Here is a 27,649-nt window from a genome sequence, read left to right as displayed (position 1 = left end):
TCAACTCAAATTCATTTCATCTTTTCCTTAGTATTCACCGGCACTAAACACCAACAGTCTCTCTCTCTCATTGAGCTTTGCTGTTTCAGAACTTTTACACCCTGGAATATTTGCACTTAGCTCCTTCTAGAGTACGCACTGAGAGAATAGGAGGAGGAGAAGGGTGCTAATTTGAGGCCATTTTTAAGGTACCATGGACTTTTCAGTATCTTTTTGTACATGCAATTGCTTCACCTTTGCTTCTCTATCAATACATACAATTAAGCTCCATTTGAGCTTACTGCATTCGTTTGGTTTGCTGTCTCTCACTTGCAGTATGATCCTTTTCTTTATTATGTTGTGGGGATTTGCACTTTTCACTACCTTACTGATTCTATAATCAAAAAGCCAGAAATTGATTATATCCTATTTATTGAATGATTTGGACTTTAGTGTGACATCCCACATATTTGGGAAGGTTAAGTGTGTTAAAGTGAAATTTGTCCCATGTCCCTCAATATTGGGCTGTTATTGTTTATAAGTGGTTGGACTCCCTCTTAGCCCACTTTATCAAAGTGAAGATTTGTTAATATCATGTGAGCTCTTAACGCTTGTGTGAAACCCAAAAGGATGTGTTTTTGCGTCATAACGCTTGTGTGAAACCCAAAAGCAAACTTGTGTAGGCTGACAGTAGAGCACGATTGTTACTTTTATGTAATAAAAAATTGTTATTATGTATGATTGATTTTATTGATAGAAAATTTTGTATTATGAGTTGATTATGCATTAGTATAATAAAGGGTTTGGACAGCAGGGAAAAAGAAAAAAAAACGATGAAGGATCTAGGATAATGTTCTGTGGGGATCTAGTTGTTCAGACACTGTTGAAATCCTTGCAATCTGAATTTTTGCTCTTCATTCAACCAATTCATTTATCAATCATGCATTGATCATTTGCTTTGATATTTTGCTCCTGGTCATGCTCTTATTCAATATGATTCAGAAGTCATCATCAAGAAGGCTTCACATTCCAGCATGTTTGCAGCGATTTACATCATTCCAGATAGCAGCTGCTGTTATTATGGATCTCTAGGCTTCTATCATTTGGGCTTAGGCATTTGGATTTTAGAAGAGAGCTCAGGAAAACTCAGACTGCATTACCTTTGAATTGTTAGTTACTAGTACTGATTCAAGTGTCACATGTTTGGTTGTTAGTTTGCCAATAAGCCTAAGGGGAAGTCATCTTCCAAGGGCACCAATGCGGCTTTTGTGCATTCTTACCTTTTCGTTTGTGCTGAACTGTTTGTGCTTTATCTGTCTTTGCTGCAATACTTAGCAAAAACATACCGATAAAAATAGCCATAGATTTTCTTTCTTTTCCTGGGGCATTGTTGTTGCTGTTATCCACTTATAAGGAAGATAAATACGACGAAAGTGAAGCGAAAATTAGCGAAAGTGGTCTATGTCCCTTTGAATAGTGGGCCAACGGCACTAGTGTTGGCCAAGTTACTCGATTTTCAAAATCTGGTTTCTTCAGTGAACTGTCATTTTGGTGGTTGAATCCATTAATGAAAAGGGGTAGGGAGAAAACTCTTGAGGAGAAGATATACCCAGTTTGCATGGGCAATCGAGCAGAAAGCTGTTATCTTCAATTCCTGGATCAGTTGAATAAACAGAAACAAATTGAACCATCATCTCAACCATCAATCTGAGGACAATAATATATGCCACCGGGAGAATTTTCATTTCTGGTTCTTTGCTTTGCTAAAGATTCTCACTCTCTCAGCTGGTTCTCTGCTACTTAATGCCTTCATTTTGGTTGCCGAGGAAAAACGCTTTCCATATGAAGGTGTTGAATGGTGATACCATGCGGGAAATGATGAAGTCACACACGTGGGGAGTTGCAAGATTTTGGCGCCACGGTTTGAAATGCTACTGTGCATAAAGAAGTTGTTTTTGTCACTGTTAAGAAATATGTCATTGATGTGTTTAGGTGAATTAGGTTGATAAAATGATGTATTTTGATATGTCTGTACGTGCATTAGTTGGTGTGTTTAGTTTAAATTTTAAATTTGCAGCTTTAGGTGGAACAGTGGCGTGTGCTTTGTATAAATCTACCCCTGTTTTTTGAATGTAAACAGAGTAAATTTCAGTTCAGATTTCTCTCTCTACAGCTCTCTCTCACTCAGTTTTTGGTCCTCTTTTCTTTAGTATCCTCCAGCTCTAAAAACCAACAATTGGTATCAGAGCTGTTGTGATCTTTCAGGACCTGGAAAAACAAAAACCTCTTAACAAAACTCAACACCATACGTAATCATCTTCATGGCAGCAACTCCAGCTCTTCACTTTCTCCACCCATCTTCAATGGAGATCAGTTCCATGTATGGGCTGTCAATGAAGACTTATTTAAGAGGCCATGGGTTTGTGGCAATACGTGGAGGAGGAGAAGCAAGTTCCTCAGTTGGGAGCAAATCCCACACTGAACCAAATCAGGATTCATGAAGAGGAGATGTCTAAAGCACCAAGGGCCCTATCTTACATACACTCAGCAGTGACAGACCAAGTCTTCACCAGGATTATGGCGTGTGAAACTCCTAAAGAGCTTGGGATAAGCTTAATGAGGAGTTTGGGGGCACAATACAACACGCAACATGCAGATTCTAAACCTGAGAAGAAATTTGAGATGCTTAAGATGCAAGAGGCTGATCTGTGAAGGAGTATGTGGATAGGCTGATGAATGTGGTGAACAAGATTAGCTACTTGGTGAAGAGTTGACTGACAGAGGATATTAGAGAAGGTTTTGGTCAGTTACCTGAGAGATTTGAGGCAAAAATCTCTTCACTTGAAGACTCCAAAGACCTGTCCCAGATCAGCTTAGCAGAACTGTGCATGCTCTTCAAGCACAAGAGCAGAGGAGGTTGCTGAGGCAGGAGACACAAGTGAAGACCATGATAGTAAGCCAAAACAGAAGGTATGCTGGAGAGAAGGGAAAAGAGGAAGTTAACGATGAAGGAGAAAAAAATGCGGGACTGAGAACCTTTCCTACTTGTCCTCACTGCAAGAAAAAGAACCACTCTGAAAATAGATGTTGGTTCAGGCCTGGCATACAATGTAGGTCTTGTAAGCAGTTTGGACATGTAGAAAGGGTGTGCAGAACAGGAGGCGCAGGAGCATCAATCCCAGGCAGTGGAGAATCAACAGCAACTCAAGAACTTGAGCAGTTGTTTATGGCTTCAGGATGTGTGGCTGATTTTGATCAAGAGGTGTGGTTAATTGACAGTGGTTGCACCAACCATATGTCACCAACATGTCCAATTTCGTGAGCTTAGATCAAAGCTACAAGTCTAAAGTTAAAGTGGGAAATGGAGAGCTGCTGGAGGTCAAAGGCAAGGGAAATGTTTCTGTCCAAACCAAGTCAGGTACCAAGATTATATCTGATGTTTTATTTGTTCCAAAATCAGTCAAAGCCTACTTAGTGTAGGACAATGCTTGAGAGGAATTACTCTCTTCATTTTAAAAACTCAGCATTGTGTCATTATGGAATGTGATGGGAATGAGTTAATGAGTTAAGATGCAAAGAAAAAACTTCCCGGTAGAGTGGGGAAATGTTGTTTTTCAAAACCATTCAGCTAACATAGTTAATAGAGATGTTAAGGTGGATGAATGTGCTGTTTGGAACTGTAAAAAAATCAAGTTAAAGTCAGGCCAAGCTTCCAGCAAGATAAAGCCCAAAGTCAGATTGAAAAGTGAAGTCAGATGAAGTTGATGAAGTTCCAGTCAGAGGTCAAAGCCAATATCTGAATTTATGAGAGGTGCATGTGGCTGAGTTAGAACCAACCAGCTACAATGAGGCAGTCAAATCTGATGCGTGGAGAAGCTGCAATGAAGGGGAGTTCTCTTTAATAGAGAAGAACAAATTGCTGATATAATAACCAAGCTTTGTCCAAAGCCAAGTTTGAAGATTTAAAGCTCAAACTTGGTGTTTCCAGCAATGTATCAAGGGGAGTGTTGAATGGTGATACCATGCTGAAATGATGAAGTCAACACACGTGGGAGTTCAAGATTTTGGCGCCACGTTTTAAATGCTACTGTGCATAAAGAAGTTGTTTGGGTCACTGTTTAAGAATATTGTCAGTGATGTGTTTAGTGTGAATTGTTGATAAAATGATGTATTTTGATATGTCTGTACGTGCATTAGTTGGTGTGTTTAGTTTAAATTTTAAATTTGCAGCTTTAGGTGGAACAGTGGCGTGTGCTTTGTATAAATCTACCCCTGTTTTTGAATGTAAAACAAGTAAATTTCAGTTCAGATTTTCTCTCTCTACAGCTCTCTCTCACGTCAGTTTTTGGTCCTCTTTTCTTAGTATACTCCAGCTCTAAAAACCAACAGAAGGTTATTGTTGGCTATGACACTTTCATTTCAAAGGGCTTAGAATCCTTGTCACAAAGGCAGTGGTATTTCAGAAGTAGTAATTGGTCTGAAAGTGGGGTCCTTGCTCACAGCATCTATTTCAAAAGCAGTTGAGATTGTCAAATGCTGCCAGGCTGAAGCACTCAGGTGTGAGATATGAACTATGTTACTGTGGATGCTTACGGGATTGGAGAATTCCCTTTCTGGTTTCACCAACTTGGACGACAAGTCTGCGGCTTTGTATTGCAATTGAAATTCTCTTTCGTGCAGTGGGGTTACAACATTTGCAGCTTTGGTGGTTATAATTCCACGGTGCTATGCGGTACTCCGCTTGCAAAGCTGCAACTAAGTTTCAAAGCAAGCTCATGGTTGCACAGGACGAGAGACGGAAGGCTACTATGAGCTCTTGTGAACATGAGGTTTTGAAATTGTATGCTGGGAAACCCATTTCAAGAATTTCATTGAAAATTTACGTAAGGTGGAATATAATGGTTATTTGCATTGCATTTGCGAAAGGGATGTAATGGCTTTCTCTCATGGTCGTCGCCTGTTTTTTGTCTCAGTTGCTACTTTGGGGCATGCTATTTCCTCAGATTCCGCTATATGCTAGCAATGTTTTCACTTTTGTGCAACTTTTGTCTTGTTCAAGGCCCTGTAAGAAATCCCCTATGTTGTTGAGCAGTCATTCAGGCGAAGGTTTCATTTACACGTATTGTAAAATTCCTTGAGCACCTGAGCTACAGAGTGCAAATGTCAGGCAGAAGAGGAACTTGGAGAATGTGAACCATGCCTTCTTCACCAAATCAACCAATTTTTCTTGGGAGGAGAATTGTTTGAAGCCAACAATCAAAATATAAGCCTAGAGGTTAGACCTGGCGAAAAGGTGGCTATCTGTGGAGAAGTGGGTTCGGGCAAATCAACATTTATAGCGGCAATTCTTGGTGAAGTTCCAAATACAGAGGGAATTGTAAGTTTACTGTTCTCATTCTCTCTTCTGTAATTGTGAGAATACGTGTAAACCTTTACTTCTAAGTTTTCAAGTTTTGTAATTTTCAAGCATCAGATATTAATTTTTAATATCTGTAGATTCAAGTGTATGGGAAGATTGCCTATGTTTCGCAACAGCTTGGATCCAGACTGGGAGCATACGAAAAACATTTTATTTGGGTCTCTATGGATACCTATCGATACCATGAAACACTTGAAAGGTGTTCATTGGTGAAGGATCTTGAGTTGCTTCCGTATGGTGATCAACTGAAATAGGTGAAGAGGAATTAATTTGAGTGGTGTTAGAAGCAAGAATTCAACTTGCTCGTGCGCTATATCAGGACGCTGATATATATCTCTTGGATGATCCATTCAGTGCGTGGATGCTCATACAGCTACAAGTTTGTTTAATGTAACTATTTATCTTTTTTCAATATATTTTTTTTTTTTTATTTAATTAGTTTGTTTTGGGGAAAACTAACTTAAACTCTGGGCAGGAATATGTTATGGGAGCACTTTCAAGGAAGGCAGTTTTACTTGTGACTCATCAAGTTGATTTTCTACCTACATTTGATTCTGTTTTGGTTAGCACTCTCAACTTTGGACCCTTTCTCCAACATCTTTTATTCTTCTTGCTTCTATTTTTTTTTTTTTTTTTTTTAAAATCTAGGAACTCTAAATTTTTTGTATTTTTTATTTCCATTTTCCCTGTGAGCATCGTCGCATAATATCAAACAGGCTGATGTAAGTTTTCCAAATGGATCATGAGGGCTCTTGATTGTGGCTTTAATCTTACACCATTAATGAGATGATTTCTTTCTGCTTAGAGTTCCCGGGTTTTACTAATCTGCTTTATTCTTAACAATGAACAATCAGATGTAACCTGTGTTCCATCTGTTATTCGATGTGCAATGAGCAGGAACATATGTGACTGCAAAGTGCACATAGTTAATTGAAATGTATAGTCATTTAAAGTAATATTCATTTTTCTGACAGTTAATGTCAGATGGGAAATCCGGAAGACAGCTACTTACATCAATTATTGTCCTCGAGCAAGAATTTCAGGACCTTGTCAATGCTACAAAGAAACTGCCGTTCTGAAAAACTTGCTGAGGTTACTTCTCAGAATCGTGGTGCACCTGCTAAGAGATCAAGAGGGGTTACGTAGACAAACAATCTGAAGCATCCAAAAGTGATCAGCTGATAAAAAAAGAAAGAGAGAAATAGGAGACACAGGTTTCAAGCCATACACAAAGTATCTGAAGCAGAGCAAAGGATTTTTGTTCTCCTCCATGGCCAGTCTTTTTCACTTATATTTGTGATTGGTCAGATATCACAGAACACATGGATGCTTCTAATGTGATAATCCTCAGTTAGCACATTGAGCTGATTGTCGTTTACATAGTGATTGGATTTACCTCAACACTATTTGCTATTTAGATCTCTCTCCACTGTTGTTTTAGGTATTCGATCAGCACAATCTTTATTTTCACAGCTTCTAGATTCCCTTTTTCGTGCACCTATGTTTTTTTATGACTCCACACCGTTGGAAGAGTCCTTAGTCGGGTAATTATCTATATCACAAAATGCTTTCCTAATACCTACAAGAGTGGTTGATGAACTCATATCACTTTTATATGTTTGCATGTTGGTCTTATATAGGTCTCCTTCGATCTGAGCATTGTTGACCTTGATATCCGTTCAATTTAATTCTTTCTGTTGCAGCTACCATTAATGCTTATAGTATCTTGGAGTACTATGTTGTTGTCACTTGGCAAGTTCTTTTCGTCTCATACCATGATTTTCATGGCTATTTGTTGAAGTAAATGATATTTGGCTGGAATCATTTTGCATGGTTGGTTTGAAAGTTTGGCGCCAGGTTTTGAATTAAAAGGGCTGTCTGTCATGTGCAGTTCCCATCCTTTTTTTGGAAGTTATTTGAATGATGTTTTTAGGTGAAGACAGCCGTGATTAAGCCACAAATCTCAGTGAATTTTGTGTTTGTTAAGAAGGGTTCAAATTGTAGTATATTTAAAGATTATTTATACTGAAAGTAGTTGTACAGTGATGTATTAGGTTCATATATTTCTCTGTTTTGAATGAAAAACGCAGACTTTTTTTTTATCAGTTCTTTCTCTTCTGTTTTAGCTCTCTCTCATGCACAAATAACCTTCTTTCTCTTAGCTTTAGAACCCTGAAAAACCTACACTATTCGCTTGCAGGTAATATGCAACAAAGTTTTCTATAGAAGGGCACTCTTCTATCATCTTCCAAAAACTCATCCTTTTTTGAAATCTGGTGCTAATGTAGTAGCATAATACATAGATATACCCAGCTTTGCTTTGTGTATATTCTGGAGTTGTCATGATGAATTTTAACGAGTAAAGTTTACTATTATTATATTGTTTTACAGAGGTATTATTTTTATACTGCAAGAATTGATGCGGATCAGTGGCACAACCAAGTCCTGGTGGCAAATCATTTAGCTGAGTCTATAGCAGGAGCCACAACAATAAGGGCCTTTCAGGAGAAGAGCGGTTTTTTGGTAAAAATCTTGATATATTGATACCAATGCCAGTCCATTCTTCCACAGTTTTGCGGCGAATGAGTGGTTGATTCACGATTAGAAACACTCAGTGCAGCTGTTATCTCCTCAGCGGCACTCTTACTGGTTTTGCTTCCTCTGGAACTTTTAGCTCTGGTGAGAACAATTATATCACAGAGACGCAATGCTATATTCTAACTCGTAATCTCAATGCACATATTTAGACTATGAAATCTTTTCTTGAGACAAATTCTTTGTATAATTTAAACTACTAATTATTACTGTTATGTGCAGGATTTATTGGATGGCACTACTTATGGTCTTTCATTAAATGTTTTCGTAGTTATGTCATCCAAAACCAGTGTACTATAGCAAATTATATCATTTCTGTAGAAAGACTTAAACATACATGAATGTACCAAGTGAAGCCCCTGAAGTGATAAAAGACAATCGCCCCCACCCAACTGGCCTGCTATGGGTAAAGTGACATAGTGATTTCAGTACAAATTTTACATTCTCCATTTTCTGTACTCCTACCGGTGATGATTTCTTATGAGTAATGTGTACATTCTCTATAACTTAAGGGTAGAATAGCATTTTACTTTCCCTTGTCTTTTGTATTCAATGCTTAGTCAATTACAATGTGTGAAACCAGTCTCTCTTTCTCACTTCTCTTTGAATCTTGCAATTCATTGATATACTTATAATGATTATACTGAGAAAATGGTTGATCAAACAGATCAGATATAGGCCTGATGCCCCACTATTCCTGGGGTACAGTTGCACTTTGAAGGAGGCCACAAAATTGGTATTGTTGGCCGAACTGGCAGTGGAAAGACTACTCTCATTGGTGCTCTATTTCGATTGGTGAGCCAGCCGGGGGGAAGATTATTGTAGACAGCATTGATATATGTAAAATTGGACTTCATGATCTGAGGTCATGTTTGGTATAATACCTCAGGATCCACTCTTTTCAATGGGTCTGTGAGATTAACTTGGTCCCTTATCTCAACATACGACCAGGAAATTTGGAGGTAAATTTCAATACTTTTTTTTTTGCTGTTGGTTGATGTTTAGGATCTGACACTTGCTTTGACTGAGAGATATTTTTCATGTGGAAGTAATTTTTGTTGGTTACTTCTACATGCTAATCATTTCTGGCCACTTTGGTAGGTTCTTGGAAAGTGCCAGCTTCGGGAAGCTGTCCAGGAGAAAGATGAGGGCCTTGACTCCTTAGGCAAGTGTTATGGAATTTATGAATTTTCAGTCTTTTGCTTTTACTTTTGATAGTGATATTTACTATGAATTGGTTACATAGTTGCGGAAGATGGATCAAACTGAAGCATGGGACAAAGACAACTATTTTGTTTGGGGCGTGCACTTCTGAGGAGAAGCCGAATATTGGTGCTTGATGAAACACTGCCTCAATTGACAATGGCACTGACACGATTTTACAGAAAACTATTCGGACCGAATTTGCAGATTGCACTGTGATCACTGTGGCTCACCAACTGTGATGATTGCACCATGGTACTTGCCGTTAGTGATGGTGAGTGATTGAGTACCATCTTTAAACTTTACTCAGAGTAAAACTTAATATAGATGTGGCCTTCATGTGCTTCAATTTAGAGTTTTTTCTTTTTCTATCAGTAGCAATGTCATATATATGTTTTCCATTATGGTGATGGTCATGTGAAGGTAATAAATATGAGATACATTTTTGTTACCTTTTCAGTCACTTATGCAGACAAAGCTTTAAAATATTTGAACAAAGAATTTTTTCATGTTGCAGGAAAGCTAGTGGAGTATGATGAGCCAATGAATTGATGACGGGAAGGTTCTCTGTTAGGCAGCTTGTAAGGAATACTGGTCTCATTTGCAATCTGCAGAATCACATTGAAGCCAACAATTATTTCTTGTATCATGTACGTCTTGCCTTAGCAGCAAGAAGTGTGGCTAGAATGTTTATTATTGATCGCCACGATATTTTAGGGCTAAGAGCAAAGTACAAGAGAAATATTTGTTCCTTTAGTAGATTGCATTAGATGTATCCAAACTCTTATCCTTCCTTATTTATCAAAAGCAATGACTATATTGCACCATTTTCCATCGGAATTTCAGAGCTTCTTCTGTACTGCATAACTAATTGGACCTTGTGAATTGTGGAACTCAAAAGACCACTGTCTTCCAACGCCTTGAACTTCAAACATAGAAGGAAAATATGGCCAAAAGAGAGAGAATTAAAATTGCAGAAAATGTCATAAATTGAACTGAATTTTCTCACCGTGTGGCATAACGTTCATATGTATCGGAAGTTTGAACTAGTGATTTAAAATATACAATAAGGTTCTGTTTTCTTAGTTGACATTGAATGTGATGCTTGCAGTCAATCATATAAATATTATATGATGATGTAATTCATTATAAATAATAATGTAAAAATATGAGTAGAAATAAACTATTCCACTTCTCCTAGACACAAGCCCTGACTACATGATGATGCTCAGTTTCATGGCCTTCATAGTCAACGAATCAATGTCTATTTTTAGCTCTTTCTTTTACTTTCATTCATGTCTCTACACAGGAAAAGAGTGAAAGACGGTTGACCTTCCATTGAAAAATGAAAGAAAAAAAGAAAAAAAATAAAACTATAACTCTTCTCTTGAGAATTCTGGAAGTGGTATTTGGTTATGACTTGTAATGCAGTGATTCAAGTCTTGGTCCAGGGGTCTCGTCTAAAGGGAGGGATTTATGACATGGCAATGCCATGTCTCAGGTATTCGTACGAGAAAATTGGGGAGAGAGATTTGTCGAGTTTTGAGAGTCCAATTTTTATAAGGAGGATGAGATCACAAACCAATACATTCATCTGATAGCTAGGTTGATGATATCTGAAACTTCTTTAATGATGTCTACTGTGTTCTTGTGTCTGCATGATGCAGCCACCTTATTTGAATTTAGTCTGATTAATAACCATATATTATATATGAGTTATGGAGAAAATAATATTTTCCTTCTTGAGATTGAATCTAAAGTCTATATGGGATTGCTTTTTAAAAGTAATGTCTTCTCCATGTGAAACTGACATCAACAAATTCGAATATCCTTTCTTTCGCTGAAGAACTGAGAGTGGGACTGGTTGTTTTGTTTCTTTCTTATAATGTTGCTTTGAGTGGGTACTTTTTTTTCTAATGGATTGTCTATCTGGATCCCACGTCAATATTTTTACATCTTAGAGAAGCCATATTAGAATTCTCTTCCCGGGATTGATATATGAGAATGAGAGTGAAGGTTTTTGATACAAGCTAACAAGTCCCCTTCTCTCTGAACCTCTGTTTCTGTTTCAGAATGTTGTTAATGGTTTTTTGAATTTGAGTGAACTTTTACAGGAAAAAATTGCACTTAAGCTCCTTCTACAGTACTCACTTAGAGGAGGAGAAAGGAGCTAATTTCAGGACATTTTTAAGGTACTGTGACTTCTCATTATATTTCTGTATATGCAATTACATTTTGCCTCAGTAGAATTATAAACTATTACGTTCCATGGAGCTTACTGAATTCGTTTGGTTTGCTATCTCTCACTTTCATTCATGATCTTTTTCTATATTATTGTTGTGGGAATTTACACTTTTCACTACTTAATTGATTCTTTTAATCAAAAGACCAGAAAGTGATAATTACTCTTTTATTGGACGCTTTGGACATTTAGTAATAGAAATTTTCTTATTTTATATGATTCTATATTGGTATGCAGTTCAAGGTTTCAAGAGCAAGGAAAAAATGGTGAAGGATCTATGGACAATGTTCTGTGGGGAATCTAGCTGTTCAGACATTGTTAGAAAGCCATGCAATTCTGACTTTTTGCTCTTCAGTCAACCAAATTCGTGTATCAACCATGCCTTTATCAATTGCTTTGATGTTTTGCTCCTGGTCATCCTCTTAGTCAATTTGATTCAGAAATCTTCATCAAAAAGGCTGCACATTCCCCCAGCACGTTTTCAGCGTTTCACACTGTTACAGATAGTAGCTGCAGTTGTCAATGGAAGCCTTGGATTAGTGTATTTGGGCTTAGGCATTTGGATTTTAGAAGAGATGATAAGGAAAACTCAGATTGCATTACCTTTGAATAGGTGGTTACTAGCATTGATTCAAGGTGTTACATGGTTGGTTGTGAGTTTGACAATAAGCCTAAGAGGAAGTCATCTTCCAAAAGCAACAATGCGGGTATTGTCCATTCTTACCTTTTTGTTTTCTGCAATAGTCTCTATTTTATCTATCTTCGCTGCCATACTTAGCAAAGAAATATCAATAAAAATAGCCTTAGATGTTATTTCTTTCCCTGGAGCATTGTTGTTGCTGATGTGCGCTTATAAGGGAAATAAATATGAAGAAAGTGACGCAAAAGTTAGCCAAAGTTGTTTATATGACCCTTTGAATAGTGAGGCTAACGGCACCAGTAACATTGATTCTGTTGGCCAAGTTAGTCAATTTTCTGAAGCTGGTTTCTTCAGTAAACTATCATTTTGGTGGTTGAATCCATTGATGAAAAGGGGTTGGGAGAAGACACTTGGGGATGAAGATGTACCCAGTTTGCGAGAGACAGATCGAGCAGGAAGCTGCTATCTTCAATTCCTGGATCAGTTGAACAAACAGAAACAAATCGAACCATCATCTCAACCATCAATCTTGAGGACCATAATAATGTGCCACTGGAGAGAGATTTTGATTTCAGGGTTCTTTGCTTTGCTAAAGATTCTCACTCTCTCTGCAGGTCCTCTGCTACTTAATACCTTCATTTTAGTTGCTGAGGGAAAAACAAGTTTCAAATATGAAGGTTATGTATTGGCCATAACACTTTTCCTTACAAAGAGCTTAGAATCCTTATCCCAAAGGCAGTGGCATTTCAGAAGCAGACTAATTGGTTTGAAAGTGAGGTCTTTGCTCACAGCAGCCATTTACAAGAAGCAGTTGAGATTGTCTAATGCTGCAAGGCTGATGCACTCAGGGGGTGAGATAATGAACTATGTTACAGTGGATGCTTACAGGATTGGAGAATTCCCATTCTGGTTTCACCAAACTTGGACGACAAGTCTGCAGCTTTGTATTTCCCTCATCATTCTCTTCCGCGCAGTGAGGTTAGCAACACTTGCAGCCTTGGTGGTTATAATTTTCACCGTGCTATGCAACACTCCACTTGCAAAGTTGCAACACAAGTTCCAAAGCAAGCTCATGGTTGCACAGGATGAGAGACTTAAGGCTAGTTCTGAAGCTCTTGTGAGCATGAAGGTTTTCAAATTGTATGCATGGGAGAACCATTTCAAGAAGGCCAGTGAAAATTTACGGAAGGTGGAATATAAATGGTTATCGGAAGTGCAGTTGCGAAAGGCATATAATAGCATTATCTTTTGGTCATCACCTGTCTTGGTTTCGGCTGCTACCTTTGTGGCATGTTATTTCCTGGAGATTCCTCTATCTGCTAGTAATGTTTTCACTTTTGTGGCGACTTTAAGTCTTGTGCAAGGCCCAATAAGAAATATCCCTGATGTTATTGGAGTAGTCATTCAAGCAAAGGTTGCATTTGCACGTATTGTAAAGTTCCTCGATGCCCCAGAGCTACAGAGTGCAAATGCCAGGCAAAAGGGAAACTCGAAGAACGTGGACCATGCCATTATCGTCAAATCAGGCAATTTTTCTTGGGAAGAGAATTCTTTGAAGCCCACACTGAGGAATATAAGTTTAGAGGTTAGACCTGGCGAAAAGATGGCTATATGTGGAGAAGTTGGTTTGGGCAAATCAACCCTTTTAGCAACGATTCTTGGAGAAGTTCCAAATACTAATGGAACGGTAAGTTACCACTGTTCTTATCTTATCTTCTGTAATTGTGGAATACATGTAAACCTTTTGAGAATTTTTTTCCCATATGTTTCCTGCATTTTTAATTTTTGCAAGTCTTGCATTTCAGAAGCTGTAATTTTGATTTGTAATCCTGCCCATATTTAATATTTGTAGATTCAAGTTTATGGAAGGATTGCCTATGTTTCTCAAACAGCTTGGATCCAGACTGGGAGCATACGAGAGAACATTTTATTTGGGTCTACTATGGATAGCCATCGATACCAAGAAACACTTGAAAGGTGTTCTTTGGTCAAAGATCTTGAATTGCTTCCTTATGGTGATCACACTGAAATAGGTGAAAGAGGAGTTAACTTGAGTGGTGGTCAGAAGCAGAGAATTCAACTTGCTCGCGCTCTCTATCAGGATGCTGATGTATATCTCTTGGATGATCCATTCAGTGCCGTGGATGCTCATACGGCTACAAGTTTATTTCATGTAAATGCTTTTCTTTTTTCAACAAGCTCTCTATTGAATAATTTGGTTTTCAGGAAAGCTAACTGAAACTCTGGGCAGGAATATGTTATGGGAGCACTTTCTGGAAAGGCAGTTTTACTTGTGACTCATCAAGTTGATTTCCTACCTGCATTTGATTCTGTTGTGGTTAGTGTACTCTCAACTTCCTCCCCTTTGTCCAACATTTTTTATTCTCTTCCTACCTGCATTAATCTGAGTCTTATTCTTAAACAATGAACAATCTGGTGGAACCAGTGTTACTCCCTCGGTTATTAAAAGTGCACTGAGACAGAGAACACATAATGACTGCTCAAGTGCACATAGCTAATTGAATTGTCAGTTATTTGAAGTAATCTTGATTTTTCTGACAGTTAATGTCAGATGGGGAAATCCTGCGGGCAGCTACTTATCATCAGTTATTGTCCTCAAGCAAAGAATTTCAGGACCTTGTCAATGCACACAAAGAAACAGCTGGTTCTGAGAGACTTTCCCAGGTTTCTTCTCAGAAGCATGGTCCACCTACTAAAGAGATCAAGAAGGGTTATGTGGACAAAAAATTTATAGCATCCAAAGGTGATCAGCTGATAAAACAAGAACAGAGAGAAATAGGAGACACAGGGTTCAAGCCATACATTCTGTATCTGAAACAGAACAAAGGCTTTTTGTTCTCCTCCATGGCTGGTCTTTCTTACCTTATGTTTGCGATTGGTCAGATATCACAGAACGCTTGGATGGCTTCCAATGTAGATAATCCTCGTGTTAGCACATTGCGGTTGATAGTTGTTTACTTAGTGATTGGATTTAGCTCAACACTGTTTTTGCTATGTAGATGTCTCTTTACTGTTGTATTAGGTCTTCGATCATCACAATCTTTATTTTCACAGCTTTTGAATTCCCTTTTCCGTGCACCTATGTCGTTTTATGACTCCACTCCCTTGGGAAGGATACTTACTCGGGTAAGCATCTTGATCCGAAATTGTTTTCCTACAAGAGGAGTTGATGAAACTAATATTTCTTTTCAATATTTGAATGTTCGGTCCTCATATAGGTTTCCTCCGATTTGAGTATTGTTGACCTTGATGTTCCATTCAGTTTAATCGCTGCTATTGTGGCTACTATTAATGCTTATACTAATCTTGGAGTGCTAGCAGCTGTCAACTGGCGAGTTCTATTTGTCTTGATACCAGTGATTTTGGTGACTATTCGTTTTCAGGTAATATTATGCAACTCTAATGAGTTATCTTACGACAAGCAGTCTTCTATCATCTTATATGTAACTCATCCTCTTTGGAAATCTGGTGCTAATATTGTAGAATGAATACATGGAGATATAAACAGCTTTGCCTTGTGTATATTTTGGAGTTGTCATGATGAACCTTAAGAGTAAAATTTACTAATTATTATAATTTTTTTGCAGAAATATTATTTTTCTACTGCAAAAGAATTGATGCGTATCAATGGCACAACAAAATCCTTGGTGGCAAATCATTTGGCTGAGTCTATAGCAGGAGCCATGACTATAAGGGCCTTTGACGAGGAAAAACGGTTTTTTACTAAGAACCTTGATCTCATTGATACCAATGCTAGTCCTTTCTTCCACAATTTTGCTGCAAATGAGTGGTTGATTCAAAGGTTAGAAATACTCGGTGCTGCTGTTATCTCCTCAGCAGGACTGTGCATGGTTTTACTTCCTCCTGGAACTTTTAGCCCTGGTGAGTATTATCAGTATCCTCAGAGAGCCATTACTATCTTCTAATTCGTAAATCTCCATGGACATGTTTTAGAATTTGAAATACTTTTTAAGATAAATTCTTCATATATAATTTAGCTATAAATTCTTATACAATTATTTGTGTTATGTGCAGGATATATTGGGATGGCACTTTCTTATGGTCTTTCATTAAATGGTTACCTAGTTATCTCAATCCGACACCAGTGTACATTAGCAAATCATATCATTTCTGTAGAAAGACTAAACCAATACATGGATGTACCAAGTGAAGCCCTTGAAGTGATAGAAGACAATCGCCCCCCACCCAACTGGCCTGCTGTCGGTAAAGTGGATATTTGCGAATTACAGGTAAAACTTTTATTCTATGTCCATTAATGTTCTGTCTGACTAGTGATTAGTATACTTAGAAATTTGTGGATCAAACAGATCAGATATAGGCCTGATGCACCACTGGTCCTTCGGGGTATCAGTTGCACGTTTGAAGGAGGGCATAAAATTGGTATTGTTGGCCGAACTGGCAGTGGGAAGACTACTCTCATTGGTGCTCTATTTCGATTAGTGGAGCCAGTCGGAGGGAAGATTATAGTAGACGGCATTGACATATGTAAGATTGGACTTCATGATCTGAGGTCAAGTTTTGGTATAATACCTCAGGATCCTACTCTTTTCAATGGGACTGTGAGATATAATTTGGATCCTTTATCTGAACATACAGACCAGGAAATATGGGAGGTAAATTTTAATATTCTTTTGCTCTTGGTTGATGTTCAGGATCTAACAGTTGCTTTGACTCAGAGATTGTCGTACATGGATGATTACTTTTACATACTAATCATTTTCTGGGCCTTTGGTAGGTTCTTGGAAAGTGTCAGCTTCGGGAAGCTGTCCAGGAGAAAGAAGATGGCCTTGACTCCTTAGGTAAGCATTCTGGCGTTAATTATGAACTTCATGGGCTATTTAATTTTGACAGTGAGATTAACTATAAATTGGATAAGTAGTTGTGGAAGATGGATCAAACTGGAGCATGGGGCAAAGGCAACTATTTTGTTTGGGGCGTGCACTTTTAAGGAGAAGCCGGATATTGGTGCTTGATGAAGCAACTGCATCAATTGACAATGCGACTGATACAATTTTACAAAAAACTATTCGTACAGAATTTGCAGATTGCACTGTGATCACTGTGGCTCACAGGATACCAACTGTGATGGATTGCACCATGGTACTTGCCATTAGTGATGGTGAGTGATTGAGTTTCGTCTTTTAACTTCATTGTATGTAATATTGATTGGATGGTGATGTTGAAGGTAGAAGGTTTAAACATTTAAACAAAGAGTTTCTTTCTATATATGTTGCAGGAAAGATAATGGAGTATGATGAGCCAATGGAGTTGATGAAGCGGGAAGGTTCTCTGTTTGGGCAGCTTGTGAAGGAATACTGGTCTCATTTGCAGTTTGCAAAATCACATTGAAGCTAACAATTATTTTCTTGGATGTTTTGCCTTTGGCAGCAAGCAAGTGAAAATAGCATATCGATGGCCGTGCTATTTTAGGGCTAGACGGCAAAGAACAAGATGAACATTTGTTACTTTAGAATATTGTATTATAGCTCCTTCCTTATTTATCAAAAGCAATAAGCAATACTGCATCATTATTTTCATCGGATTTTCAACTGCTTCTCCATAATTGTGTTGAAACTATAGCCAAAACACACATAATAATAAAACAAAAAAGTAAAGAAGATAATCGATTTACTTTGGTTCATTCCAATAAAAGAGCTATGTTCAGCATTCAAATAGAGTATTTTATTAAGTTTAAGAAATCTGCAGGATATAATAATCTCAAAGTATCGACAGTTCACTCTTACTCTCTATTTTTCTCACTTTGGTTTTTTTACTATTACAAAATACATATAATAGAAAACTTAACCCCATTTGGGCTTACTCGATCTAACTCAACCGAGGCCCAAATATTTGCAAATCAATTCTAAACCCAATTACTAATTGGGCTTATCATAAGCAGGACCCAAAAGTATATATACGTAAAGTAATAATCTATCAATGTCATGTAAAGTATGAACCGTATCCAATAATAATTAATTCTTAATCAGTCACCCTCCTCCATTGCATTAAATTTGAAACCCTCACATTTTATCTTCCAAAATCCGATTTTTATTGTGTTTACCCCATTAAAAAATGTTTTAACATATCAAAATGTCTTTAGATAGCTTATCTATTTCCAAAAATACATTTTTATTTTTATTTTCAATATTTTTATGTTTCTTGTTTTAAATGTAATGTTCAGATATAAAATTCATTCACATGTGTTTTTACTTTTAAGATCTTAAAAATAATAATAAAGAAATTTGAATGCATTAAACTACCTTATAAATTTTGGAGAAGTGCAAAGAAGAAGAAAGTATAAGAAAATTAATAAAGCAACTTACAATTACAAAAAAATAAATTCCATCTCCATTGTACTTACATGATCTTGGTCAAACTTTTTCATTTGCTTAAATTCCTTCTTTATTGTTTGAAAATAGAATTGAATTAGGGTTTATGATTGAAAGAGGAAGATAGAATTAAGAATTAGGGTTTATAGCTTAGAATAAGCAAGAAAGTATCAGAATCAGATTCTGCACGTGAAAGAAGACATCTTAATTTTATTATTGTCATTCTATGTGTAAAGTATTAGTTTCTCACCATGAACACTCAAGTTTCGGGAGCCCCACATTTGGCTTCTTCCACGCAGACAATAATAATACTTGTACATATGAATATGATTTTTATATTATGTCATATTTTGGAATTCTGACCCAAAACATAAGATTTAAAAAGAGTTATTAAAATTAAAAAAAGTTTTTTAAAAAGAGATTGTTAAGATCTCAAATCAGAATCTCACACCCACTAAGTGTGGTACTTAAGCCTAGAGGCTCTTCCACTTATCAGGTTGGTCTTCTGGATTAGACTCTTCTTTGGGCTTGAGTTCTAACATTGATGCTTTTCGTTGAGAGTTAGGTTGCGAAAAAGGTTATCTATAGGCTAGATTAAGGTGCAGTGTGCTCTCATTGAGAGAAAGTGTTACATCGAATAACTGATAGGTGAGTGAAGCCGTCTAAAGGAGGAAATGGCTACCATCAGCTCAGTGTTGATAAAGTGAAAGCCGCCGTGAACATCCCCTCTTGAAGGTGGGTACAACGTTAAGATCCCACATCGAATCTCACACCTACCAAGTGTGGTGCTTAAGTCTAAGGGTTCTCCCACCTATCAGGCTGATCTTTCGGGTTAGACTCTCCTTTGGGCTTTTGTTTTCTAATTTATTCTTCCCATTATTTTCTTTCTAATTTATTATAAGTCTTTGCGCCTTTTGTTTAAATTCTCTGCTGTCCCTGCACGTCCACAGAGTAAGACAAAGAACAAAGATCAAGAAACGTAAACCTTTGCAAGACTACTTATGTTTGGGAAACAAACAGTTGATAAGAAAGCATCGGAGAAGATCTTGGGTTGAAGGTAAGTTTTTTTTTTTTCGTTAAAAAATTTGTTTTTGATAAAAGTTGACACGTCTCTCTCTTTCTGCCTCTCTTCCTGTTTCATATATATATAGTTGTGGACTTTTACAGGAAGTACGTGTGCACCTCAGCTCCTTGTAGAGAAGGAGAAGGAGAAGGAGTGAAGGGTACTGATCTGATGCCATTTTTGAGGTAACCATGAACTTCTTATTATCTTTTTCTACATGCAAAATTTTGTTTCAGTAGCCATATGTGATACAAACAACTGAGCTCCATTAATTGAGCTTTCTGCATTTGTTGGATTTGTTTCATAAAGTGTATGCTATTGCTATATCTCACTTGCATTCACCATCTTTTTCTTGTGGGGATTTGCACTTTTTGCTGCCTTAGTTACTGATTCTTTTAATCAACTGCCCTGAAATTATAGATAAATATTCTTGTTATTGGATTCTAACATTTAGTATATGATTTCTAATTCGTTATTGGATGGCATTATGGGCTTGGTTTAATGGAAAGCAAATGATTTGAATATTTTGTGTGTATTATTTCTTCCACAAAGGGAGTTAAAGAGGTAGAATGAAATCCCACAAATTGTAGTTTATCCCGCAAGTACAGTAATGGGATATATATTGTAGGGCTTTTGTCTATACAAATCTGGTACAAAATTTCTATACATCTAATATATGATACAAATTAATAGTTGAGTCGCTCCTATACTTACTCGTTAACATGGTTAGTATAGCTTAGAAATAGGAAAAAAAATAAGATACATATTAATCAAATAATTTGATGTCTTGAAGAAAAATTAAGAATAAGTTAATTGTTTATAAATTAAATTTACTTCATTAAAAATCAACCTGGTTTATCTTTTATTTAATAATGAAAATAACATTTGTATACAAATTTGTATGTAAATGATATGATAATAATTGAATAAAGTAATAATTTTAATTAGCAATGCCTTTTTCATTGAGGGTTTANTCTTTGCGCCTTTTGTTTAAATTCTCTGCTGTCCCTGCACGTCCACAGAGTAAGACAAAGAACAAAGATCAAGAAACGTGAACCTTTGCAAGACTACTTATGTTTGGGAAACAAACATAAGAAAGCACCGGAGAAGATCTTGGGTTGAAGGTAAGTTTTTTTTTTTTCGTTAAAAAATTTGTTTTTGATAAAAGTTGACACGTCTCTCTCTTTCTGCCTCTCTTCCTGTTTCATATATATATAGTTGTGGACTTTTACAGGAAGTACGTGTGCACCTCAGCTCCTTGTAGAGAAGGAGAAGGAGAAGGAGTGAAGGGTACTGATCTGATGCCATTTTTGAGGTAACCATGAACTTCTTATTATCTTTTTCTACATGCAAAATTTTGTTTCAGTAGCCATATGTGATACAAACAACTGAGCTCCATTAATTGAGCTTTCTGCATTTGTTGGATTTGTTTCATAAAGTGTATGCTATTGCTATATCTCACTTGCATTCACCATCTTTTTCTTGTGGGGATTTGCACTTTTTGCTGCCTTAGTTACTGATTCTTTTAATCAACTGCCCTGAAATTATAGATAAATATTCTTGTTATTGGATTCTAACATTTAGTATATGATTTCTAATTCGTTATTGGATGGCATTATGGGCTTGGTTTAATGGAAAGCAAATGATTTGAATATTTTGTGTGTATTATTTCTTCCACAAAGGGAGTTAAAGAGGTAGAATGAAATCCCACAAATTGTAGTTTATCCCGCAAGTACAGTAATGGGATATATATTGTAGGGCTTTTGTCTATACAAATCTGGTACAAAATTTCTATACATCTAATATATGATACAAATTAATAGTTGACTCGCTCCTATACTTACTCGTTAACATGGTTAGTATAGCTTAAAAATAGGAAAAAAAATAAGATACATATTAATCAAATAATTTGATGTCTTGAAGAAAAATTAAGAATAAGTTAATTGTTTATAAATTAAATTTACTTCATTAAAAATCAACCTGGTTTATCTTTTATTTAATAATGAAAATAACATTTGTATACAAATTTGTATGTAAATGATATGATAATAATTGAATAAAGTAATAATTAATTAGCAATGCCTTTTTCATTGAGGGTCTCTGTATGGGCCAAAAATCATATTGAACCTTATTAGACCCAACAACGAAACACACATTAAATATGGCCCCATGCCACAGCCCAATTCTAATTGGGCTTACGCTTGAATCCATCTTGTGGATTGACCATCCTATGGGACGATCCAATTTGTAAGAAGGAACATTTTATGGGCCAGTCCATTCTATGAGCTAGACCACACCACGAGTCAATCCTCTCTACCAATTGGGTTACTTTACGAGCTCAGTCTCTCTATGAGTAACGCCACCCTACGAACTGGGCCAACTTACGCTTTGGGCTGCACCATGAAGTGGGGTTTCCTACAAGGTTAAGCTAAATCGAGCTCCAACCCATTAGCCCATTTGCGTCCCAAAATAAGAATCAGAATCCTATCACCCTCCTAATTCATTCAAGATCCAGTATCTTATATAAATTAGTACTCTTGAAATGATAAAGGGAAGGAATAAGAGTATCTTCCTAATTTGAACTCCCATACCAAGTAGGACTCAAGCTCCTTTGAGCTCCAATATAAATAGAGGTCAAGCCTCTCATTATTCATTCACACATAGCCTAAAGCTTTAGCTCCTAAATTCTTGCTCTCTTTACTGCCTTTCCTTGCCATAAAGCTTAGTTCTGACTAACTTTATAATCCTCCGCTTTGTGCTCCGGCCACTTTGTGTTAGTCTTGCCCTAGCCACATTACATAAACCCCTTTATGCTTTCAGCCCTAAATACTTCCAACCGTGCTGACTTGAGCGTTGGAGTGACTACGGTTTCCTCAGCAGCACTCTTCATGGTTTTCCTTCCTCTTGAAACTTTTAGCCCCGGGTGAGTACCATTTGTATTTTCAAAGAGCCAGTGCTATCTTCTGATTCTGTAATGAAATGTTTAAGAATTTTAGTTCCTTAATGAGATAAGTTCTTCATATATTATTAAGCTATTAATTCTTATACAATTACTTATCTTATGTGCAAGATTTATTGGGATGGCATTTTCTTATGGCTTTTCATTAAATGTTTCCCTAGTTGTTTCAATCCAAACCCAGTGTACAATAGCAAATCATATCATTTATGTAGAAAGACTAAACCAATACAAGAATGTACCAAGTGAAGCCCTTGAAGTGATGGAAGAAAATCGCCCTCCACCAAACTGGCCTGCTGTGGGTAAAGTGGATATCTGTGACTTACAGGTAAAAGTTTGTTGGAACCAGGATAGTGACTACCAACTTCAAGGTGTGTATCAATGCCACTTTCCTAAAGGAAATTTCGCCCTTTTATAGTGCAAATAGGATCAGCGAATTTCTTTAGGATACAATGAAGAACCTGCCTATGTTATGCACAAAACAGAAGCAGACTAGAGAGAGTTTTGATTATAATAGAATTGTAGTTTTCTTTGTTGTATACTTTTACAGAAAATCTTACTTCTTATATAGGATTGTTGGTACCTTTTAAGAAAAAACACCTTTTGGAAAATCCTTTGAGATATGGGCACAACCTTTTGAAGGTACATGATCTTTTGAAGGTACATGACCTTGTAGAGGTACATGACCTTTTGAAAATACATAACCTTTTAATAATAGACATGTCTAATTAGGAAAAATGTCTCACAATCCCCTGCCATTTTTTCTAATTTGATTATACATACTAGATCTAACAACAATTCTATAAGTAATATGCATAAATAATGGTATTTTGCAATTTGAACCATTACATAGTGAAAGTTTATTACAACAAATCTGAATAATATGGTAGACAAGCTTTGAGCCATGCATTCTTTTTGACAAGTTGTATAAAAGTTCACACATATCACTTTGATACCAAAACATCTCAATCGTGGTTGACACGTAAAATGCCATGTGTCTGTATCATTTGTGAGAGATTTTAGAGCCAAGCCTGCTCCTAGAAGTGGCACCACTTCGCTCTCATATAGTAGACTCCATCAAAAGTGCCTCCACTATTTTAGTACTTTGATGAGAAACCATTAATAGGTCTATTAAGAGTAAATACTCAACCTTCATTTTAAGACCATGGGAACCAAGTCTATTTTTTGCTTTGGGATGTTAGAGAAAATTTATAGTACTTCTAACCACTCTAATAATGTACTTTGACTCATTGAACTCAAGACTTGACATTGTATCAAGCGTTAAGTTGAATTTCCATTATTGGTGATTATATTCAATAGGCTTGAGAACCATCCCCCTTAATGTTTTATTCATCAAGTCTCTTGCTAATCCCTTTATTAAAGGATCGACTAGATTCATATATACTTGGTTTGACATAGAGTACTTCTTATTTTCCGCACTAGTAAAGTACTTCTCCTTCTTTTTCCAAAATTGACAATCCTTCTTGAAGTGGCCATGTTTTCCACAAAAGAAACATTTTGCTTCTTTCTTTGGTTTCTTGCTTTTATGTCCAACACCAGGATCATGGAAAACCTTCTTATTTACAAACTTGGAAGTTTGTTTTTCTTCTACCATATGAATTTTGGAATCCAAAACTGATTGTTCCTTTGATTCATCCTGCAAACAAAATTCTTCTTCCACACGCAAAGATTTGGCCAAATCATCAAGTGATATGTCATCCTTTTTATGTTTGAGACTTCTTCTGAAATCTCTCCATGATGGGGGTAATAAATCAATTATTGAAGAGACAATGATGGTTTCATCCATATGCATTTTATGCATTTTGAAATTATTCAGAATTCTTTCTATTTCATGAAGTTGTTCCATAACAGGTCTATTATCTACCATTTTATAGGAATTAAAACGAGAGACAAGAAATTTCTTACTTGTAGCATCCTCTTGCATGTACTTTGTCTCTAGTTTCTCCCATAATTCTCTTGTAGTAGGCACTCCTTGATAAATGTCAAATAGTGCATTTGACATTGCATTCAACATGTGTCCCTTGCAGATTTCATCATCATGTTCAAATTTCTGCTGCTTCCTTGTTTCAGCAATGGTTTCATTCTCTGTTTCCTCAGGTTTTAGAGTGTTTAGCACATAAGCAACTTGCAAAGACGCCAGAAGAAAATGAATCCTTCTCTGCCATTGAATGAAATTTCCTCCATCAAACCTCTCTAACTTCATGAAGTCAGTACTCAGTAGCCATCTCCCTTAGGGTATGAAGTGCAGCCATCTTGTTGCAAATAGTAGTAACCGAAAATTTCCTTTAGATTGTTAGAACCAGGATAGTGACTATCAACTTCAAGGCGTGTATCAATGCCACTTTCTTAAAGGAAAATTCACCCCTTTATATTGCAAATAGGATCAACGAATTTCTTTAGGATACAATGAAGAACCTGCTTGTGTTATGCACAAAACAAAAGTAGCTAGAGAGAGTTTTGTTTATAATAGAATTGTAGTTTTTTTTGTTGTATACTTTTACAAAAAATCTTACTTCTTATATAGGATTGTTGGTACCTTTTAAGAAAATGTGTCTTTTGGAAAACCTTTGAGATATGGGCACAACCTTTTGGAGGTACATGATCTTTTAATAATAGCCATGTCCAATTAGGAAAAATGTCTCACAAAGTTTATCTATGTTCGTAGTTCTTTCTGACTGGTGATTAGAAAACTGAGAAAACTGTTGATCAAGCGGATAAGATATAGGCCCGATGCACCACTTGTCCTTCATGGTATCAGTTGCACGTTTCAAGGAGGGCACAAAATTGGTATTGTTGGCCGAACTGGCAGTGGAAAGACTACTCTCATAGGTGCACTGTTCCAATTAGTGGAACCAGCAGGAGGAAAAATTATAGTAGATGGCATTGACTACTCTTTTCAATGGGACTGTCAGATATAATTCGGACCCTTTATCTCAAATCACAGACCAGGAAATATGGGAGGTAAATTTCAATACTTTTTCGCTGTTGGTTGATGTTTAGGATCTAAGCATCAGTCAGTTGGTTTGACTGAGAGATTATTATTCTCGGAACTGTTAAAGCAGTTTTTGTTCTTAGCTTCTATATGTGACATGCTCATGATTTCTTGTGCAATTTCAGGATCTTGGAAACTGTCAGCTTCGGGAAGCTGTCCAAGAGAAGGAAGAGGGCCTGGACTCCTTAGGTAAGTATTAATGTGGTATTTATGAACTTTCCAGAATTTTATTTTTTTTTAATGATATTAACTATAAATTGGTTAAATAGTTGTGGAAGATGGATCAAATTGGAGTATGGGGCAAAGACAACTTTTTTGTTTGGGGCGTGTACTTTTGAGGAGAAGCCAGATATTGGTGCTTGACGAAGCGACTGGATCAATTGACAATGCAACTGACACCATCTTACAGAAAACTATTCAAACCGAATTTGCAGATTGCACTGTGATTATTGTGGCTCACAGGATACCAACTGTGATGGATTGCACAATGGTGCTTGGCATCAGTGATGGTGAGCGACTAAGTTCCATGTTTGAACATCATCTATAACTTTATTATAAATGAGGTCTGCATATGCTTCATTCTTGAGGTTTTCTTTTGCTATCATTATTAGCAATATGTCATATAATACTGCAGAAGCTTTTAGTATTTAAAGAAAGAGTTTCTGTAATGTTGCAGGAAAGCTTGTGGAGTATGATGAGCCAATGAAGTTAATGAAGCAAGAATGTTCCCTGTTTGGGCAGCTTGTGAAGGAATATTGGTCTCATTTGCACTCTGCAGAATTACATTGAAGCTAAATTTTCTTGTACATATCTCTTGCCTTGGCAGCAAGAATTGTAAGCATAATGTATAGTATCGATTGCCACAATATTTTTGGGCAGGAATGCAAAGAACGAGAGAAACATTTGTTCTTTCAGTTAGATTGCAATAGCTCTACTCAAAACTCTTACGCATCCTTATTTATCAACAGTAATGAGCTATATATATATTGCCCCTTTTTTCATAGAAATTTCAACAGCTTCTCCTGCACTGCATGATTAATTGTTCCTGATGAGTAGTCGAAATTCAAGACAGCCACTGTCCTCAATGCATTGAGTTCGAAACACGTGTGTGCATAAATGCCGAAAAGAGCTGAAGAAAATGTCCATAAATTGAACTGTAACAGTTGTCATGTTAAATATTAATGTGTTAATGATGTATTAAAATTTTGATTTAAACATATTGTAACTCTCGTCTTTTGTGTTTGTTTTGTTATGTTATGTGTTTGCGCAAGAGATAAGACAAATTTGTACGTTTTATCTATCGTCATTCATGCCAAATTGTAAAGTATTGAGCATCTGAACCTGTTTTCATTAATCACTATTGCGTGATCTGATGGTAAAAGAGTAAATAAAGATCTAATATGATTTCTCAAGTTCGAGCCCGTTTGATAATAAAAAAATAAGAAGAGGATCTAATATGGTTTCTTGAGTTCGAGTTCCTACGGCCTCTAATAGAGTTGGCTATTAGAGCTCTTATCTGACCGATAGTTTTAAGGTCCCGGGGGATTATTCAGGTACACGCAAATCGGTTCGGACCCCCTGATCATAAATAAAAATTAAAAAACAAAAAGAACCTGTTTTTATTTGATGAATTAACGTCTTTTTTTTAACTCTTTTCTTTTGCTTTCCATACATGTCTCTACACATGGAAAGAAAGTGGACCTGAGATGAAAAGTGAACAATTTGTATTCTTATTTACAAATTATCTCAAACTTCTTAGTTGATGTCTTTTCATGCTTTTCTGTTTTTTCACCTTAAATCCTAAACTATGAACTTTAAACTATTTCCTAGAAAATCTTAACTATGGCTACTAGGGTGGAAAAAAAAAAACTGAAAACCAGAACCAAAAAATTGGACCACAAAACCGGTTTTTTTCGATTTCGGTTAACAAATTATGCATTTGGCCTTTTGGGTTTGACTTTGCAATCCCGAAGACCCTAACTCTTCAGACTCTCAGTCTCTCTCAGACTCGCGTTCTCATGCGGTAAGCCTCAGCCACACAAAATCACAAATTTTTCACGTCGCGTCGCCACCGATCCTTGTCACACGCCGCCGATCTTTGCTCACCAGACGGCAGACACCAGGCAGTTGCAGACTTGCAATCACCATTTTCTTTCTCTCAGTCACCG

General features: G+C 36.7%; 1 protein-coding gene and 2 pseudogenes across 1 annotated transcript; all 3 read left to right on the top strand.

The window, feature by feature from the left end:
- Positions 1-829: 829 nt before the first annotated feature.
- LOC116106862 lies at positions 830-10,053 on the top strand (annotated as a pseudogene).
- Positions 10,054-11,251: 1,198 nt separating this feature from the next.
- Positions 11,252-17,657, top strand: LOC116106822 (ABC transporter C family member 10-like). Its single transcript, XM_031393138.1, has 12 exons — positions 11,252-11,388; positions 11,676-13,765; positions 13,931-14,251; positions 14,330-14,416; positions 14,641-15,225; positions 15,318-15,482; positions 15,687-15,981; positions 16,135-16,349; positions 16,428-16,733; positions 16,856-16,919; positions 17,000-17,239; positions 17,357-17,657. Exons 2-12 carry the CDS (start codon positions 11,702-11,704, stop codon positions 17,467-17,469), a joined length of 4,455 nt encoding a protein of 1,484 aa, XP_031248998.1. The 5' UTR covers positions 11,252-11,388; positions 11,676-11,701; the 3' UTR covers positions 17,470-17,657.
- A 7,406-nt stretch (positions 17,658-25,063) lies between these two features.
- On the top strand, positions 25,064-26,270 carry LOC116106861 (annotated as a pseudogene).
- Positions 26,271-27,649: the final 1,379 nt, after the last annotated feature.

The sequence above is a fragment of the Pistacia vera genome, unplaced genomic scaffold (assembly GCF_008641045.1).
Source record: "Pistacia vera cultivar Batoury unplaced genomic scaffold, PisVer_v2 Contig524, whole genome shotgun sequence".
Lineage (NCBI taxonomy): Eukaryota > Viridiplantae > Streptophyta > Magnoliopsida > Sapindales > Anacardiaceae > Pistacia > Pistacia vera.
This window is presented reverse-complemented; position numbering and strand designations above follow the sequence as displayed.